The sequence below is a fragment of the Dipodomys merriami genome, unplaced genomic scaffold (genome assembly GCF_024711535.1).
Source record: "Dipodomys merriami isolate MVZ:Mamm:240054 unplaced genomic scaffold, mDipMer1.0.p SCAF_365, whole genome shotgun sequence".
NCBI lineage: Eukaryota > Metazoa > Chordata > Mammalia > Rodentia > Heteromyidae > Dipodomys > Dipodomys merriami.
In genome coordinates, this window is record NW_027205215.1 from 784,697 (window position 1) to 802,022 (window position 17,326).

The 17,326-nt window shown below is 40.9% G+C and overlaps 1 protein-coding gene across 4 annotated transcripts in view; it reads right to left on the reverse strand.

Moving 5' to 3' along the window:
* LOC138804455 (glycogen debranching enzyme) overlaps nt 1–17,326 on the reverse strand; it is a 71,248-nt gene that overhangs the window by 38,991 nt on the left and 14,931 nt on the right. For all 4 annotated transcript variants that reach the window (XM_069988720.1, XM_069988721.1, XM_069988722.1 and 1 more), the window contains exons 3-12: nt 12,964–13,174; nt 11,389–11,555; nt 10,053–10,256; nt 7,058–7,239; nt 6,824–6,935; nt 6,433–6,556; nt 5,491–5,593; nt 5,276–5,373; nt 3,991–4,130; nt 1,785–1,972 (exon numbers count right to left, since the gene is read on the reverse strand). In XM_069988720.1, coding sequence (XP_069844821.1) covers nt 1,785–1,972; nt 3,991–4,130; nt 5,276–5,373; nt 5,491–5,593; nt 6,433–6,556; nt 6,824–6,935; nt 7,058–7,239; nt 10,053–10,256; nt 11,389–11,555; nt 12,964–13,174 — 1,529 coding nt within the window. The remainder of the gene's footprint in view (nt 1–1,784; nt 1,973–3,990; nt 4,131–5,275; nt 5,374–5,490; nt 5,594–6,432; nt 6,557–6,823; nt 6,936–7,057; nt 7,240–10,052; nt 10,257–11,388; nt 11,556–12,963; nt 13,175–17,326) is intronic.

The following is a 17,326-nucleotide window of genomic DNA, read 5'->3' on the forward strand; positions in this document are numbered from 1 at the left end:
TGGTGCTAACTTTCAAGCTGAGAATCACAATATGCTGGCTTATAATAGGAAATCAGATTGGTTCTGATTTTTTTTTCTTTTTGGTGTAACATCTGCACAAAGGTAAATAAAAAATATTTGAGATTCTATCAGGTAAAAAAATACAATCCTACAGGGTTTTGTAATACCAAATGAGGGGCATTAATTTTAACCTCCATTTTTTTTCTCATAATATTATAACAATGTTACAAGTATATTTTTAGGTTTTTTTTTTTCTGTTGTGAAAGGAAACATTTAAAAAACACACTTCAGGCAGGTGCCAGTGGCTCATGCCTGTAATACTAGGTACTCAGTGGCTGAGTTCTGAGGATGGAGGTTCAAAGCCAGCCTGGGCAGGAAAGCCCAAGAGACTCTTATCTCCAAGTAATACCAAAAAGCTGGAAATGGAGCTGTGGTTTAAGTGTTTGCATTAGCCTTAAGCACAAAGTTCAGGAATAACACCTAGGCCCTAAGTTCAAGCCCCAGGACTGACACACCAAAAACAACAACAATAACAAAGACCCTCCAACATTTTTTACAGCTAAAGCAGCTTAACTAACATTTATTACTAAATCATTCCAAATTAAAATACTAGATTTTTTTTTATCACCAAGCTAGAAATAAATGTAATACTGTCCTCAAAGTATAAGCGTAGATATTTTCAGACAAGCACATATTTTCAAAGATCATCTATGAGTAGGAAGCTACTATAGATCTTATAAGGAGGTTGAAAAGTGTGTTCATTTGCAAAAATGTTTTAGGTAGAATATAGTAAATACTGGCATTGTTAAAAGGTTGCTTAAAAATCCTCCAAATGAATAGACAACAATTATGTTTATGCTTTTGTTTTTATGAATAATTGAAAAGAAATTGAATCAATGCAGCTAAAATTAACTTCAAATGCCACAATGTCAATTTTAAATAATCACTGAGGGATAAGGGTACAGTTCAATAGTAGAGCATTTGCCTAACATATGAAAGGCTTGCCGGGCGCTGGTGGCTCACACCTGTAATCCTAGCTACTCAGGAGGCTGAGATCTGAGGATCACGGTTCAAAGCCAGTCCGGGTAGGAAAGTTCGTGAGACTCTTATCTCCAATAAACCACTCGAAAACCGGAAGTGGCGCTGTGGCTCAAGTGGTAGAGTACTTGCCTTGAGCTGAAGAGTGAAGGGACAGTGCTCAGGCTCAGAGTTCAACCCCCACGAACGACAAAACAAAACAAAACAAAACAAAAAACACAAAAAACCATATGAAAGGCTCTGGGTTTGATCTCTAGTACCACACACACAAAAAATTAAAGCAACAACACTAACAAAAAACTTCATCAAACAAACAAAAAAAACTTCATCAAAAGATCGCTAGAGTTAGGTAAATTATGCAATGTGTTAAATATTACCACCAAATCAATGTAGCTAACACAGTGAAACAGGTATCTACAAAGTCTATTTTTGTTGTTGTTGTTGTCGTCGGTTGTGGGTCTTGAACTCTGCCTGGAGGCTGACCTTCAGCTCTTCAGCTCAAGGCTACCATTCTACCTCTTGAGCCACAGAGCCACCTCTGATTTTTCTAGTGGTTAATTGGAGATAAGAGTCTCAATGACTTTTCTGCCTGAGCTGGCTATGAACCGTGATCCTCAGATCTCAGCCTAATGAGTAGCTAATGTTACAGGCGTGAGCCACCAGTGCCCAGCTACAAATTCTATTTAAGGATAGGATACTGAGTGTCCATTCTGAATGGAGATGAACTGTGAATTGTGCTTCTGTACCTCAGCCACGTGGAGAGGTGTTGAGTGGCAGTTGTCCAGACGTACTCCCTGGAAATAAGTCGCAGTTATTTCCGTGTATTTTCTCATGTGTGCCCAGAGGTAGGGGCAGTCTTCTGGTTTATTCCCATAGCGTAATTTAACACTGTCTCCCCAGCAAATAAGCTCTCTCCTTAAATATACGTTTGAACCTGTTAAAAGAATCTTGCTTTCAATGGTTCAAGAACAAAAAACGAAAATAATTACACTAAGGAAACAATTTTTGTTTTTTTTGGGTCCGGTCGTGGGGCCTGAATTCTGGGCCTGGGCACTGTCCCTCAGCTCTTCAGCTCAAGGCTAGCGCTCTACCACTTGAGCCACAGCGCCACTTCCAGCTTTTTTATTTTTTCTGTGGTGCTGAGGAATTGAACCCAGGGCCTCATGCATGCAAGGCAAGCGCTCTACCACTGAGCCACCTTCCCAGCCCAGGAAACAATTTTTAAATTGCATTTTTTTAAACCACAATGACATATTGGTTATAATTTTATCTAAAATGGGGATGAGGATATAGCTCAGGGGCAGAGTATTTGTCATGTACCTGTGAAGACCTGGTTCAATCCTGAAGAACAAAATAAAAAAATGCTAAGATAAAGTTTCAAAAAATTAATATTAACTTAAATCTCATGTGTATTCTGCAAAAATTCTAGTATAGTCTCTTTTAGAAACATGGGTTTAGTTTCAAAAATTCAAGTTGTTTCTTAAGGAAAAATGGTAATAGAAATATAGAAATAACAGTATATATAAAAACTTTAAAGAATATAAACACACACACACTTTGTTTTTTGAAACAGTTTTGCCCTGGGTCTAACCCTGAGTCTAACCCAGGCTGTCCTTGAAATCTCACTCCTATGACACATAAGATAGACATATAAATAGATATATAAAAGCTATTCAGCTGGGCACAGGTGGCTCATGCCTGTAATTCTAGCTACTCAGAAGGTTGAGATCTGCGGATCAAGGTTAACAGCCAGCCCAGGCAAGAAAAGCCATGAAACTCTTATCTCCAATAAACCACCAGAAAAACCGGAAGTGGTGCTGTGGCTCAAGTGGTAGAGTGCTAGCCTTGAGCTGAGGAGCTGAGGGATAGTGCCCAGGCCCAGAGTTCAAGCACCACAACCGACAAAATCAAAAACAAAAAACAACAAAAAACCTATTTAGTAGCTGGGCACCAGTGGCTCATGCCTGTAATCCAAGCTACTAAAGAGGTTAACATCTGGGCTGGGACTGTGGCTTAGTGGTAGAGTGCTTGCCTAGCATGCATGAAGCCCTGGGTTTGATTCCTTAGTACCACATAAACAGAAAAAGCCAGAAGTGGAGCTGTGGCTCAAGTGATCAAGCTCCAGCCTTGAGCAAAAAGCAACTGAGGGACAGTGCCCAGGTCCTGAGTTCAAGCCTCAGGACTGGCAAAAAAAAAAAAAAAAAAAAGGCTAAGATCTGAGGACCACAGTCTGAAGTCAGCCTAGGCAGGAAAGTTCAGGAGACTCTTATCTCCAATTAACTAGCAAAAAACAAAACAAAACCAGAAGTAAAGCTGTAGTTCAAGTGGTAGACTGCTGTGCTACATTTGTGCAAAAAAGCACAGGGAAGGCTGGGAAGGTGGCTCAGTGGTAGAGCACTTGCCTTGCAAGCATGAGGCCCTGAGTTCGATTCCTCAGCACCACATAAGCAAAAAGAAAAGAGTCGGAAGTGGCGCTGTGGCTCAAGTGGTAGAGCGCTAGCCTTGAGCTGAAGAGCTGAGGGACAGCGCCCAGGCCCAGAGTTCAGGCCCCATGACCTGACCCCCCCCCCAAAAAAAAAAGCGCAGGGAAACAATACTGAGGCTCTGATCCTAGCCCAAAGGCAAACACACACACACACACACACACACACACACACACACACACACACACACACACACACACACACACACACACACACACACACACACACACACACCCATTCAGTTTGAGAAAATGAGAGGTAGGAAGACAAAGAAGAAAGGAGATAAATCCTATCCTTTTTGTCAATACCTTCTCTTTTCTCTCAAACTGATGCATCTCTGATATCTCTGGTGAAAGAGCTTAAAAATCATGAGTCTAGTGAGGGGATAATAAACCAAGGGAGCTGATTATATTGTGAGCTTTCCATGATGTCTTCTTTCCCTGTCCACAGAGAAGTCAAAATGATGCACCTGGTTCAGCAAAGTTTCGAAGAGGATCATCTCCCATTACCCATCCATTGTGTGCCATCAGGAAACAAGCTTGGTTTGGGAGGTGGATCATAGATTCTTCTGCTGATAAGGCCATTTCTCCAAATGGGAAAGTAAAGTACCTAGAGAGAAAGAATTAAATTTAAATCCACACAGAGTCCTTGGAGAGAATTTTAATTAGCACTATTAAAAAAAATTACACTTCTTCCCCAATGCGTACAATCAAGTAGTTTGCTAGTATTTATAACATATGTGCAAGATCATCAATAGACTTTTTCAGTAAATCTAGTAGGATTTGAAGAATGGAGAATATTGTAGCATGCAAGACTAACACTGTAAATAATTTTTGAAACCTCAAGAAATGATAAGAAAGAACGGGTATTACTTTGTGAAAGCCTGTTTACCCTCTAATACCCACCCTATGCTACATGTTTACATTAATGTAAAGACCTGTATACTTGTTCAATTCCATTAACAGGGAATTTACCAGTGGTATAGTTTGAATATGTCCTCCAAAAGCTCATGTGTTGGAACCATAATTCCTCTGTGTGTGTGTGTGTGTGTGTGTAGTTTTTGGATTTTTTTTTTTTGTAAGGCAAGGTTTCACTATAGAGGCTGTTTCAAACTCTTGATTTTCTTGCTTAAGCCTCCTGAGTGCTGGGATTACAAGTGTGTACAATCATGCCTAGCTTGGAACTTTAAGTCCTAAACATGGGGGGCATCAGAGGAGTTACTTGGGTTCTGGGGACAGAGCTCTCACAAAGGAAGTAACATCTCGGTTCTGTGAATGAGTTCTTGCTCTCAAAGGGCTGAATTAGTTATCATAACAGTGAGTCTTTAGGAAGTAAGGCTGCCCTGGTGATTTCTCTCTTCCACATGCCCTTCTACTTTCAGCCATGTACTTTGGAAACATGAGGCTCTGTCTAGAAGCTGAGCAGATTCTGGTATTATGATCTTAAGTATTCTCAGTCTCTAAAACCCTAAATCAAATTAAACTTTATTTCTTTAAAAATTACCCAGGATTCTATTTTAATAACAGAAAACAGACCAAGATACTAAATATTTAGTCTCTATAAACATTAACAGAAATAATAAAAGTATAACTTGTCTATGCTGATATTAGTTTTTCTAACTAAACATTTTCCTAACAAAATTAATAGTAACTCTACTTCTGACACAAAACTTCTATTTTAATTTCAGAAATGTCTTTAAATCACAGCACTAAGGAAGATGTTATGGTTAATTTGGAAAATTAAATATGGAATACCTGGTAACTAAAGGGTACTTTCTAGTGACTGGTCCTAGTTTAGGACCATGGCCAGCTAATCGTTCATAATATACATTTCCCAGAAGGCAATTGACTGCCTGAAAAAAAACACACGTTAAATTGTGTTACATAGTCATCATCAACAACAGCACACAGACTTAAACAAAAGGCAAATCAGAATTCAAAAATAAGAAAAATTTAAAAATAGGTAAAACCTGTTCCTGGTGAGAGTTGATGAGGTGACGCTTCTCTGAATTCAAGTCCTCAATTCTCTTTCGGAACCAGTTACAGCACTCTTCAATTGCAGCTGGCCCATTGCTAGTGCAGACAGCATAATACAAGCTCAATGAGTGGTTTCAAACAACCTTCATTCTAAAGTTTTCTAGTGAGAGTCATAGAAGCCCTAAATATAATTATATTGATCTTAATTATGACTGAATAACTTTTTGAATTGTAAAAATGTTTATATATCTACATAGGAAGGTGGACTGGTGCACAGAAAAACCAGGAAAACATCGGGTGGTCAAATAGTAGAAATACAGTGCATTACTTTATTCTACTTTAGATGGAGGGCTTTAATGAATAGTATAAAAATCCTACTAGTCATAAAGGTTTATAATAAGATTATTATTTTTTATGGTTGGTTGTGGGGCTTGAACTCTGGTCCTGGGCAGTGTTCCTGAGCACTTCAGCTGGAGGCTAGTGCTCTACCACGTGAGCCACAGCACCACTTGTGATTTTCTGGTGGTTAACTGGATATAAGAATCTCACAGATGTGCTGGGCGCTGGTGGCTCACGCCTGTAATCCTAGCTACTCAGGAGGCTGGGATCTGAGGATCAAGGTTCAAAGCCAGCCTAGGCAGGAGAGACCGTGAGACTCCTATCTCCAATAAACCACCAGAAAACCGGAAGTGGCACTGTAGCTCAAGTGGTAGAGCGCTCACCTTGAGCTGAAGAGCTGAGGGACAGCGCCCAGGCCCAGAGTTCAAGCCCCACAACCGACAAAAAAAAAAAAAAAAGAATCTCACAGATGTTCCTGGCCACACTGGCTTTGAACCATGATCCTCAGATCTTAGCCTCTTGAGTAGCTAGGATTACAGGCATGAGGTACCTGCCTAAGATTATTCTTTATTTCACAGGATAAGATTATAACATACCCATGTGGTATGAAAGTTGTCAGTGCAATGTTCATATCTACTGTGCAGCCAAACCGTCTGTATTCAGGATCCTGAATAATCTTAAGATGTTGTCCTGGATCAGACTTGGTTACTCTCCTATTTTCTGGGAGAGAGAAAGCAAGAAAGAGACAGGAAATATACATGCCATCATGCCCAGCTAGAAGAGATGATATCTTAAATGCAAATATTCACAGGGAGACTCTAATCTAAAACTTTAGCATACAATTTAGTTCTTAGGAAACAAAATAAACTACTCCAGAGGCATCTTTTGTATCTCCCCTCCCCATGTTAAGATCAACAGGGAAACTCCAATGTATCTTTTATTTTGAATGGATGAATAGGGATGACTGGGTGTATATATATCCTTTACCTTGTGTGAGAAGTCTTCTAAATTGCTCCACTAATTTGCACACATCTACTTGGAAAAATTCCCAGAGTTGAATCTTTGGAAAAATGTCCTCCCACATTATTTGCCGAATGCACTGAAAGATGTCAATATTAAAATATATATGTAAAATGTTTTCATTGAATACTACTGCAACCATATATTTAGCGTATACTTTAGAAATGTTTTTCTGAATTGGTGCACTCTAGACATACTTACATTCATGTGTTGGTCATTTTCAATCAAAGCAGGGACTCCTTTTTCTCTGTATTTTCCTTCTGCAACATCACAGGAGAAATGCCAAAGGGCTCTATCTAAAACCCAGGCAGGTTTTAAGTGTGGCGAGTTCACAAGATTATATGCAGATTCTGGATGTTCCTGGATCCACTTACTATTAGTAGCTTGAAGAAAAAGGGATCATGTGTATCATAATTAAATTAAAAATCCTATAATTAAATTGAAGATAGTATCTATCCATTGAAGAGAGTAGTTAAAGGAGAAATAAAATATCAATATCACTTCATATTAGATACTGATATTTTTATGTGTCATATAAAAATTCTTAGGTTATCATTGTACAAATGGTTTCCAATTCAGTGTGCCAATTTATGTGCACAGTGCATCTTGATCAATGTCACCCCTTCCATAATTAATAATCCATTTCTCCTTCATTTCTTTGGTAGTACTGCAGTTTGAATTTAGGGCATTTTGCTTGCTAGGCAGGCATTTTACTATGAAGTCATACCTCAAGTTCATCTACTCTTGTTTTTCATCTACTTTTTAAACTTTTAATATTTCTTGGAAAATCTAGATGAAAGAAAAATCAGTTTCTCATAGAAAATTCCTTTGCATAGCCAATCCTAAAGTTAATAACGAATGGTGCTTTGAAAAGATTGAAAAAACAAAGGCTGAGAAATTGCTAAAAGAAATACTCAAGAACTAAGGGTGTGGTTTGTATCTCATTACTCATTTGTGTCAGTAAGTTTATATCAGAATCAGGAGTTCAGCATGGTATTAAAGTATTTACAATATTAACACATATAATCTCTGTGTGAAAGTGCTCATACTGAAGATGAACTCAGGGCCTTATGCTCTTGCTTAGTTTTTTGCTCAAGGTAGCACTCTACCACTTGAGCCACAGCTCAACTTGTGGCTTTTTGTGGTTAACTGGAAATAAGAGTCTTGTATATCAGAAGGGTGGGGATAAAAAAAAAAAGAGTCTTGTATATTCTTCTGTCTTTAGGCTGTCTCTGAATTGATATATCTGCAGATCTGAGTCTCCTTAGCAGCTAGGATTATAGGGGTACACCACGAAGACCCAGCCATAATTTGTTTGATTTTTTACAAAGTTCTGATGGTCCATCAATTCATGCTGAGGAGTATGAAGAAGTTTCATTATGTTTGTAACCTAGCATCACTATATTGTTTAATAAATTTGATGTAAATATTATAGAAGTCTAAGAAATGATCAATATATTTTTTCAAATGACAATGAGTTGTTGCATTAGTTTTCAGTGTAGACTTTGAAGTTTGATTTCCAGATTCATATAGAAACACCACATTTTAGAGTGTATCTAAATTTATTTGTTTATTTTGCAGGTCCTGGGGCTTGGGCATAGGTACTGTTCTTGAGCTTTTGTGCTTAAGGACAGTGTTCTACCACTTGAACCACAGCTCCATTTCTGGCTTTTTTGATTAACTGGAGATAAAAGTCTCATGATCTTTTCTGCCTGGGTTGGCTTTGAACCACAATCTTCAGATCTCAGCTTCCCAAGTAGCTAGGGCTATAGGCCACCAGTACCTGGCTTAGTTTTATTTTTTAACCTACCTTTTTCTGCTACTATAATCAGAGATTATTGTCTATCTTAAGGCAGCTCTACATTTCTTTTATTGAAATTTTTTATTTAAGTAGTAGGCTCTATTCAGCATGTCAGTTTACGAGTACAATACATTAGTCTCCCTCTTTAAAAGCTTTATATTTTCTATGAAAATTGAAAATATTTTGTGAAAAAGCAGATATTGCTTTTAAAATTCTGGGCTACCTAGAATTCCTGTTCTTTACACACATATTGGTGTTTCCAGACTTTCTGCACTGTGACGTAAACGGGATATGAGTAAGGTAGAACTAGGTTGCACTGACAGCTCAAGAATACAGATTACCAGGCTAGGCCCAGCTGCTCTAACTGGTCAACAATCATCTTCTTGATGATCACCATTTGGGAACATCTGATATGTTTTATTGAATTATATACAGCTAATGTACTTTGGGAACTATGATAGTCTAACTTTGTTCATGTTTGGTGCTAGGGATACTGAGCTAAAAATGCACATCTGAGAGTTTACCAATAATTTTCTCTCTAATAAGACAAGTCCTTCAATTTTTTTATATATATGCTATAGTATGTTAGTTGGAAAGTATTAATACTCAAACTGAAATATATGATTATGTCTTTATGATCACTCTCTTTTTTTTTTTTTAATATCACATACAAAGTACTTCTATGCTGTCCATATGCTCAACTAACACCATTTTCTTTTTTTTTTTTTTTGGTCGGTCATAGGCCTTGAACTCTGGGCCTGAACACTGTCCCTCAGCTCTTCAGCTCAAGGCTAGCGCTCTACCACTTGAGCTACAGTGCCACTTCCGGTTTTCTGGTGGTTTATTGGACATAAGAGTTTCACGGCCTTTCCTGCCCCGGCTGGCTTTGAACCGTGATCCTCAGATCTCAGCCTCCTGAGTAGCTAAGATTAAAGGTGTGAGCCACCAGCGCCCGGCCACCATTTTCTTTATACTATACAATAAAATGATTTTTAAAACTGAAGGGCATATCATTTTCGTCTTTTTTGCTCAAGGCTAGCACTCTACCACTTGAGACACAGCTTCACTTCTGGCTATTTTGGTGAATTAAGCTGTTACCAATTAATGAAGATAAGAGTATCATGGGTTTCCTGCTCAGGCCAGATTTGAGCCTTGATCCTCAGCTTCCTGAGTTTACTAGAATTACAGGCATGAGCCACCAGTACCCAGCTTGTGTCTTTAAATATATGTTATACAAAAGCTGGGGATATGTCTTAGTGGTACAGCACTTACCTTGCATTTATTAGGCCCTGAGTCTGATCTTGTAACAGAAGAAAAAAATTAATAAAGCAAAATGAAATAAAAACATCAAAGAAAGAAACAGAATTTAATATTAAAAATTAGTGAAGCTCATACCAGTATGATTGTAAACAACATCTGTAATACAAAGAATATTCCACTCTCTTTTCAGTTTTTGTACCAGCTGTCCCACATCATCCCAGGTATACTGTTTATTAGGTCTTGAAAAGTCAGGATTTAATTCTAACTGATTAGCCAGGGAGTAACATGACCTAGATAGTCCAAGAGTCTGTAACGGGGTGAAATGTATCATGTTATAACCTACAAAGAGAGAAAACAAAGGTCACTGTAAGAGAAAACAAACAAGAACAACCAACAATTAAACAAAGCACAAACATTAATTAAGTATAAGTAGGAAGTAAACATGCTAGTGGAAAAGGAACCAAAGACTTGGGTTCAAATCCCAGCTGCCCCACAAGGCTTGAAGCACATCTACTGAATTCTATCTATTAGAGTCCTCAGCTACAAGACAAGGATGATGAGAAGTTCTTGGAAGCAATCACAAACATTGTTCAATTTATAATTGCTGAATGGTAACTTTGTATGTAGAAAATACAGCCCATTCAAGTACATCTAGAGGGTTAGGGGAATGGTTTAAGTGGTAGAGTGCCTGTCTAACAAGCATATTAATATGTCTTTCCTACTTTTAATATTCCATGGTATGCCTATTTATTCACAATACTTATGTCACTCAACTTTTCATTCTTTCATACAATATTTAACTCAGGAATGGAAAATTAATGTCACTTAAAGTAAAATACTTAAGTAAAATGAGTGACATTAATTTTCTGCTCCTAAAGTTCAATAATACATGCCTTCCACATGGAAAATGGCTAATCAATGTTTGTTAATTGAAATTATACATGATTATGCATTTAACTTCATACTTTATTTTACTACTAATTTTCATGTCAAGTAAAATTCTAGCAATAATAACTAAGTCATTTAATTATAGTTCCTCCACTTACTATGTTGAACTATATAATTTGTCATTTTCATAGGTTAAAAATAGTCAAGTACAAGCCGGGCACCAGTAGCTACTCAGGAGGCTGAGATCTGAGGATTGCAGTTTGAAGCCAGCCTGGGAAGGAAAATCTGGGACTACAAAAACTGTGGCTGTGGCTCAACAGATAAGAGCACCAGCCTTGAGCAAACAAAAACAAAAACAAAGAACTCCTCAGGGACAGCTACTAAGCCCTGAATTCAAGCCTCAGAAATCAATCTCTCTCTCATTCTCTCTCTCATTCTCTCTCATTCTCTCTCTCTCTCTCTCACACACACACACAAAATCACATGCTGTTACCTACTTAATATTACTAAATATTTTAATAACATTAATCTGTCAGATGAAAATTACATGATTTGTAAAAAGAAGAAAGCAAGTTGACATTACCTGATTCTTTTGCAACCCTAAGTCTGCTTTCCCATTCATCAAAGGGTCCCAAACACTTAGCTAAAAAGGTCTGGAGAGTGACACAGTCCAGGGGCAATATGTGATTGTCAGCCCCAACACGTAAAACAGGGTCCACCACTATGTAACCTCCACCGCTTCTCTCGTTTCTGAGAAGATAAAAACAAAAACCTTTTAATTAATGATAAGAAAAGAAGTTCTTCATCTAAAGTCGGACCGGAAGTTAATTGTCCCAATATGAAAAGCTTCCTTCAGCTGGGGTGCAGGTGGCTCACGCTTATAATCCTAGCTACTCAGGAGGCTGAGATCTGAGGATCTTGGTTCCAAGCCAGATCAGGGAAGAAAAGTCCCCAAGAGATTCTTATCTCCAATTAACCACTCAAAAACAGGAAGTGGTGCTGTGGCTCAAGTGGCACAAATGGCCCAGGGACAACTCCCAGTCCCTGAGTTCAAGCCCCACAACCAACATAAAAAATAAAAACAAAAATAAATCTTCCTTTTCATTTCATTCATTTGTTCATTCCTTCTTTTTGTGCTGATTCTAAGTCTTTTAAGTCAGGGCTTGGGTGCTGTCCTTGGACGTTTTCTTTTTTTGGGGGGGGGTCCGGTCGTGGGGCCTGAACTCTGGGCCTCGGCACTGTCCCTCAGCTCTTCAGCTCAAGGCTAGTGCTCTACCACTTGAGCCACAACGCCACTTCCAGCTTTTATTCTTTTTGCTTATATGGTGCTGAGGAATTGAACCCAGGGCCTCAGGTATGCAAGGCAAGTGCTCTACCACTGAGCCACCCTCCCAGCCCCTCCTTGAACGTTTTCTCAAGGCTAGCATCTATGCAGCCACAGCTCCACTTCTGTCTTTTTTTGGTGCTTAATGAGATAGAAATGTCACGAAGTTTCCGGCCTGCTGGGTTTGAGCCTCTATCCTCAGATCTCAGCCACCTGAGTAGCTAAGGTTACAAGAGTGACTCACCAACAACTGGCTTAAAATGTTTATTTCTAAGCACATAAAACCATTTTTCAAGGTTGCAACAAAACAATGGAAAAACTTTCAACCTTTTCCTAATAATTATTATATAACAGAATATACATGATTTTCAATACTGTTGTTTTAATGAAAAATAAATACACTAAAGTCTATCAATAACTACAAAGGCACTCAAGTTAATAGGTTCCTATCATCAGATTATAGGAAAAGAATATTTTCTTAAAATTACATCATCTTTGAATCTGCAATGCCACATAATAATTTTTTTTTTTTTTTTGCCAGTCCTGGGGCTTGAACTCAGGGCCTGGCCACTGTCCGTGAGTTTCTTTTGCTCAAGGCTAGCATTCCACTACATGAGCCACAGATCCACTTCTGCCCTTTTCTGTTTATGTGGTCCCGAGTAATCAAACCCACAGGTTCATGCATGCGAGGCAAGCACTAAGCCACATTCCCAGCCCATAATAATTTAGAAGAACTATATTCTAAGCCCTGTAAAAATTGCACTGAAATGTAGTAACTTTTGAAAATTATATAGCTTAAGGTTATCTAATATTTAAAAAAAAGAGCTGACTTACCCTTGGAGGAAATGATACTGAAATGACCCTGACTGTTGCAGGTTAAGTTTACAGTATTTGTCAGAATCATCTTCTCTTTCTGTTGGATTTTCCCAATCCAAGGAATAGAACTTTTCTCGATTAAATGCTTCTCCAGGAAATGGGTAATTTGTATACACAGTTACTGCTTTCCCCTGCAAAGTTGGGCCCAATCGGAACTGTAGTTCAAACCCTGTAAAAAAGCGTATTTTAATAAACCCATTATAGGACTTCAGTTAAAAATCGTTAATTAGTATTACAAAACTATTATTTTTTTCAATTATGTTTAAAATAAAGCATTGAATGTTGTTTTAGTACTGTGGATTTTGATGTTGCTAATTATATTTTAGCAAACATCATACAACTGTTTGCTTTGTGCACACACACTGGTACTGAGGAATGAAGTCAGAGCTAGAATTCTCTCTTAGCTTTTTGCTCTAAGCTGGAGCTCTACCACTTGAGCTACACCTCTGCTTCAGGTTTTTTGCTGGAAGTTAACTGGATACGAGTCTCTCGTGTTTATTTGCTCAGGCTTGCTTCAAACCTCAATCCTGAGATTTAGGAGTAGGATTACAGGTGTGAGCCACAAGCGCCCAGCAACTGTTTTGAGAACCAGAGAGGAGGGAAGTCCTGCCTCGTGCTGATGTCACTGCCACACACACTGGGCCGCTGGTGGGGGGGCAAGGTTTGGGGGTGGGGTACCCAATATATATAGGCTGTGTGTTCCAGGGAAGGGGGAGACAGAGAAGAGAGACATGCCTCAAGAGACACGCCTCCCAAAGTGGAGCTGTACCTAGACTCTCCTCAGGCCTGAGGAGTCAGGCTGCCTGTGGAGAGTAGAGAGGCCCACACAGAGGCCAGAGGCCTGTGCAGAGGCCTGAGGAGAGCAAAGAGGTCTGTGAGGAGCAAAGAGGCCTGCACAGCGGCCTGCAGAGAGCAGAGAGGCTGGGCGGAGGTCTGAGAGAGCAGAGAGGCCTGGGCAGAGGCCTGGGGAGAACAGAGAGGACTACACAGAGGTGAGAGGACTGCAGAGGCCTGTGAGGAGCAGAGAGGCCTGTGGGAAGGAGGAAAAAGGGGGGGAAAAAGCCTCCTTGGAGGTTGCAGCTGCTCCTCATTCTAAGGTAGCTCAGGACAAAGCAGCTGTAGAATAACTAATAAAACACCTTTGTAACCTTTAAATGTGCCTCTGTAGATTGTCTCGCTCCCAGGTCATTACATTTGGAGGCCCCTGTGAGATAATTCACCTGGATGGCATCGGGCCATGGCCCCTCAGGAAAACCCCTTGTGCCTGTGCATGACTGCCTCAGCCCTTGGGAGAGCCTCCCTTTAGCATCTGTTTCCAGAGAAACAATGTGGACAGGAGTCATTCAGAAACCCTCCAGTGGTGAGTCTGGGCAGGACTGCATCTGGGGAGACTTAGTGGAAGGCTGGATGTAGCACTACTTCCTGAGTCTGAGGCTAGGATAAGGCATCTCCCATGCCTCCTGGGTCTTCCTTGAGAAGCCATCTGAGACTTCCTTGGGAGGTCATCTGGGACTTCCAGAAGTTATCTGGGGTTTCCTTGAAAAGCCATCTGGGCTGGGCAGGCCTGCATCTTCGGAGACTCAGTGGAAGGCTAGACCCAGTGTTACTTCCCAAGTCTGAGGCTGGGATAAGATGTCACCTGCACCTCCTGAAGCTTTCTTGAGAAGCCATCTGGGACCTCCTCAAAATGTCATCTGAGACTGCTTTCAGAAGCCATCTGGGGGCTGGGAAGGTGGCTCAGTGGTAGAGCGCTTGCCTTGCATGCATGAGGCCCTGGGTTCGATTATTCCTCAGCACCACATAAGCAAAAAGAAAAAAGCTGGAAGTGGCGCTGTGGCTCAAGTGGTAGAGTGCTAGCCTTGATCTGAAGAGCTGAGGGACAGCACCCAGGCCCAGAGTTCTGGCCCCACAACCAGACCCAAAAACAAAAACAAAAACAAAAAAACGTACTTTTCACCTGACTTATGTAAGTGTATAACCCCTGTGTACATCGCCTTTATAATAACAATTTAAAAAATTTTTTTTAAAAAGAAGCCATCTGGGGCTTCCTTGAGTGGTCATGTGGCACATGTGTGTGTCTGTGGCCACTTGTTTTAGTCTTTCAGTGTTGACACTGGGATTCCTTGGAGCCACTGATGGATGGCTTTGGCTGGCCGGCTACCAAGGGACAGAAATTCCCTCAGGGGAGGAGCCCCTTGAGATGTTTCAGGGACTATGATCTTTCCATCACAATCCACTCCTGGATGATAGACATGCCATAAAAATTCTTTTTATAGTCACTCAGAAATCTTCCATTAGTAAGTCAAGACAGATTGTCTTGCTTTCTGTTTGCATGTTTTCTCTATTTTATTCTGGGGATCGATCTGTCTGGAACAGTGGAGACAATGAGGAGTGGACAGTCTAGGAAACCCATCCACTACCTCCAAGAGTGCGATGGCACTGTGAGGTTCTGTTCTATAAGGCCATGGTTGAGGGAGACCACTCACCAAGGCAGTCTGGCCTTAGTTGGATTCTACCTTGTACCTGGTTCTGCTGTGGTTGGGGGCGGGGGAGGTTCTGAACAGCCCACCCGTTATCTGGTAGTGCTCTCTTCCTATAAAATGGGGAGTTTGGCTTGTTGAGTGGGCGTGGCAAGCTCACTCAGCAGACTTTGGGTTCAACTTGCTGAGTGGGAGTATCAGGACCACTTGGCAGACTCAGAGTCCTGGTAGGGATGAGCTTGAGGCCACTAGGCTCCAACTCAGCCTTTGGTTTTTGTCTTGTTTAGTTTTTGGAACTGGTACCAGTTTTAAATGTGGATCTGTGTTTTTGTTGCTCATTTGGACATCTCTGGGGGAATAAAAGTTCCAGCCTCCGGCTGGGCCTGATTACAGGCCTACTATGTCCCCCTCCCTGTGTGGTGGCAGTCAAGAGGCAGGGCACATGGGCAGTTGCAGGCCTGGTTTGGTCCTCTAGCAGTCTGGCTAAAGAGACTGCTGTGGGCCTACTTCAGACATTTGGCTGGTCCTGGCAGTGTAAACAGTTGTAAAGTGCTCTTGTCTAACTTGGATAAAAGACAGGGTGACCCCCATCCAGCCTTCCTCCAAGTGAAGGTATTCAAAAGGTCTGTGCGATTTTTAAATGTTCTATATAATTTCCAGTTTGGAGTAACGAATTCTTAATGACATCCAATCTTGACCAACCCCTTGGTAAAATAGGCTAAGGTTATGGGTTCCTGGCTAAGTAGGGTCAGCGCTCCTGAGTCAGCTTGAAGAAGTGTTACAGAGGATGGATGATCTTTGCCCATCAACCTCCTTTAAGATCAAGGAACCAGTCATTTTTTTGGGAAATGAGGCAGGATAAGATTAAAGGAAGAGGCATGAAAAACAGTGGTAAAAAGTGTAACAAGTATGGAAAATGCAATTGTGAAGGCTCAAGCCTTCTGCATCTGTCTGTATCTGGTTATTTGTCACCTTGGTAAATTGCCTCAGGCCTCTGCCTAAAACTGTCTTGAAAACCAGTGGGGCCTCAGCCTTCCAAGCCTGTGTAATATAACCCAGTCTATGTAGAAATTTGCAGGAAGCACAGCAGGAGGTGTGATAATCCATCAAAGCTGCTGGGAGAACCACCACAGCCCAGCCCAGATCCAGCCCATCTCTTCCAACCTGAAGATTCCGCTTGGAAAAAAGTTAAAGAATGGCCTGTTATTATCTGCTGGACCTGCCTCTTCTCCCTGGGGGAGTTTAGGATTTGGCCCAAAAGAAGGATGTAAAAAAAAAAAAAAAAAATCAATGATTTGATTGGACATAAAAACCAGTGGGGAATGTGAGAATCAGAGGGGCAGGAGGTCCTGCCCTGTGCCATCCTGTCATCCCTGCCACGCATGCTGGGCCACTGGGGGCTGTGTGGCTTGGGGGCAGGGCACCTGATACATATAGGCTGCATGTTTCGGGGAACGGGGAGATAGAGAAAGAGAGACACGCTGTAAGAGACCTGCCTCCCAAGAGACCTGCCTCCCGGAGGAGCAGAGAGGTGTTTGGTCAGGCCTGAGGAGAGCCAGGTTGGCGTAGAGGCCGGAGGAGAACTGGGCGGCCTATGGAGAGCGGAGAGCCAGGCAGCCTGGCAGAGATGACAGGCCTGTGCAGAGCAGAGAAGCCTGCAGGAAGGAGGAAAACAGAGAAAAGAAAAAAAAAACAACCTCGCCCCCTTGGAAGCTGCAGCTGCTCCTGGTTCTGAGGTAGCCCAGGACAAGGCAGTTGCAGACAGACTAATAAAACTCCTTTGTAACCTTTCACCATGCCTCTGTGGATTTTCTCACTCCCAGGTCATTAAACTGTCAGTT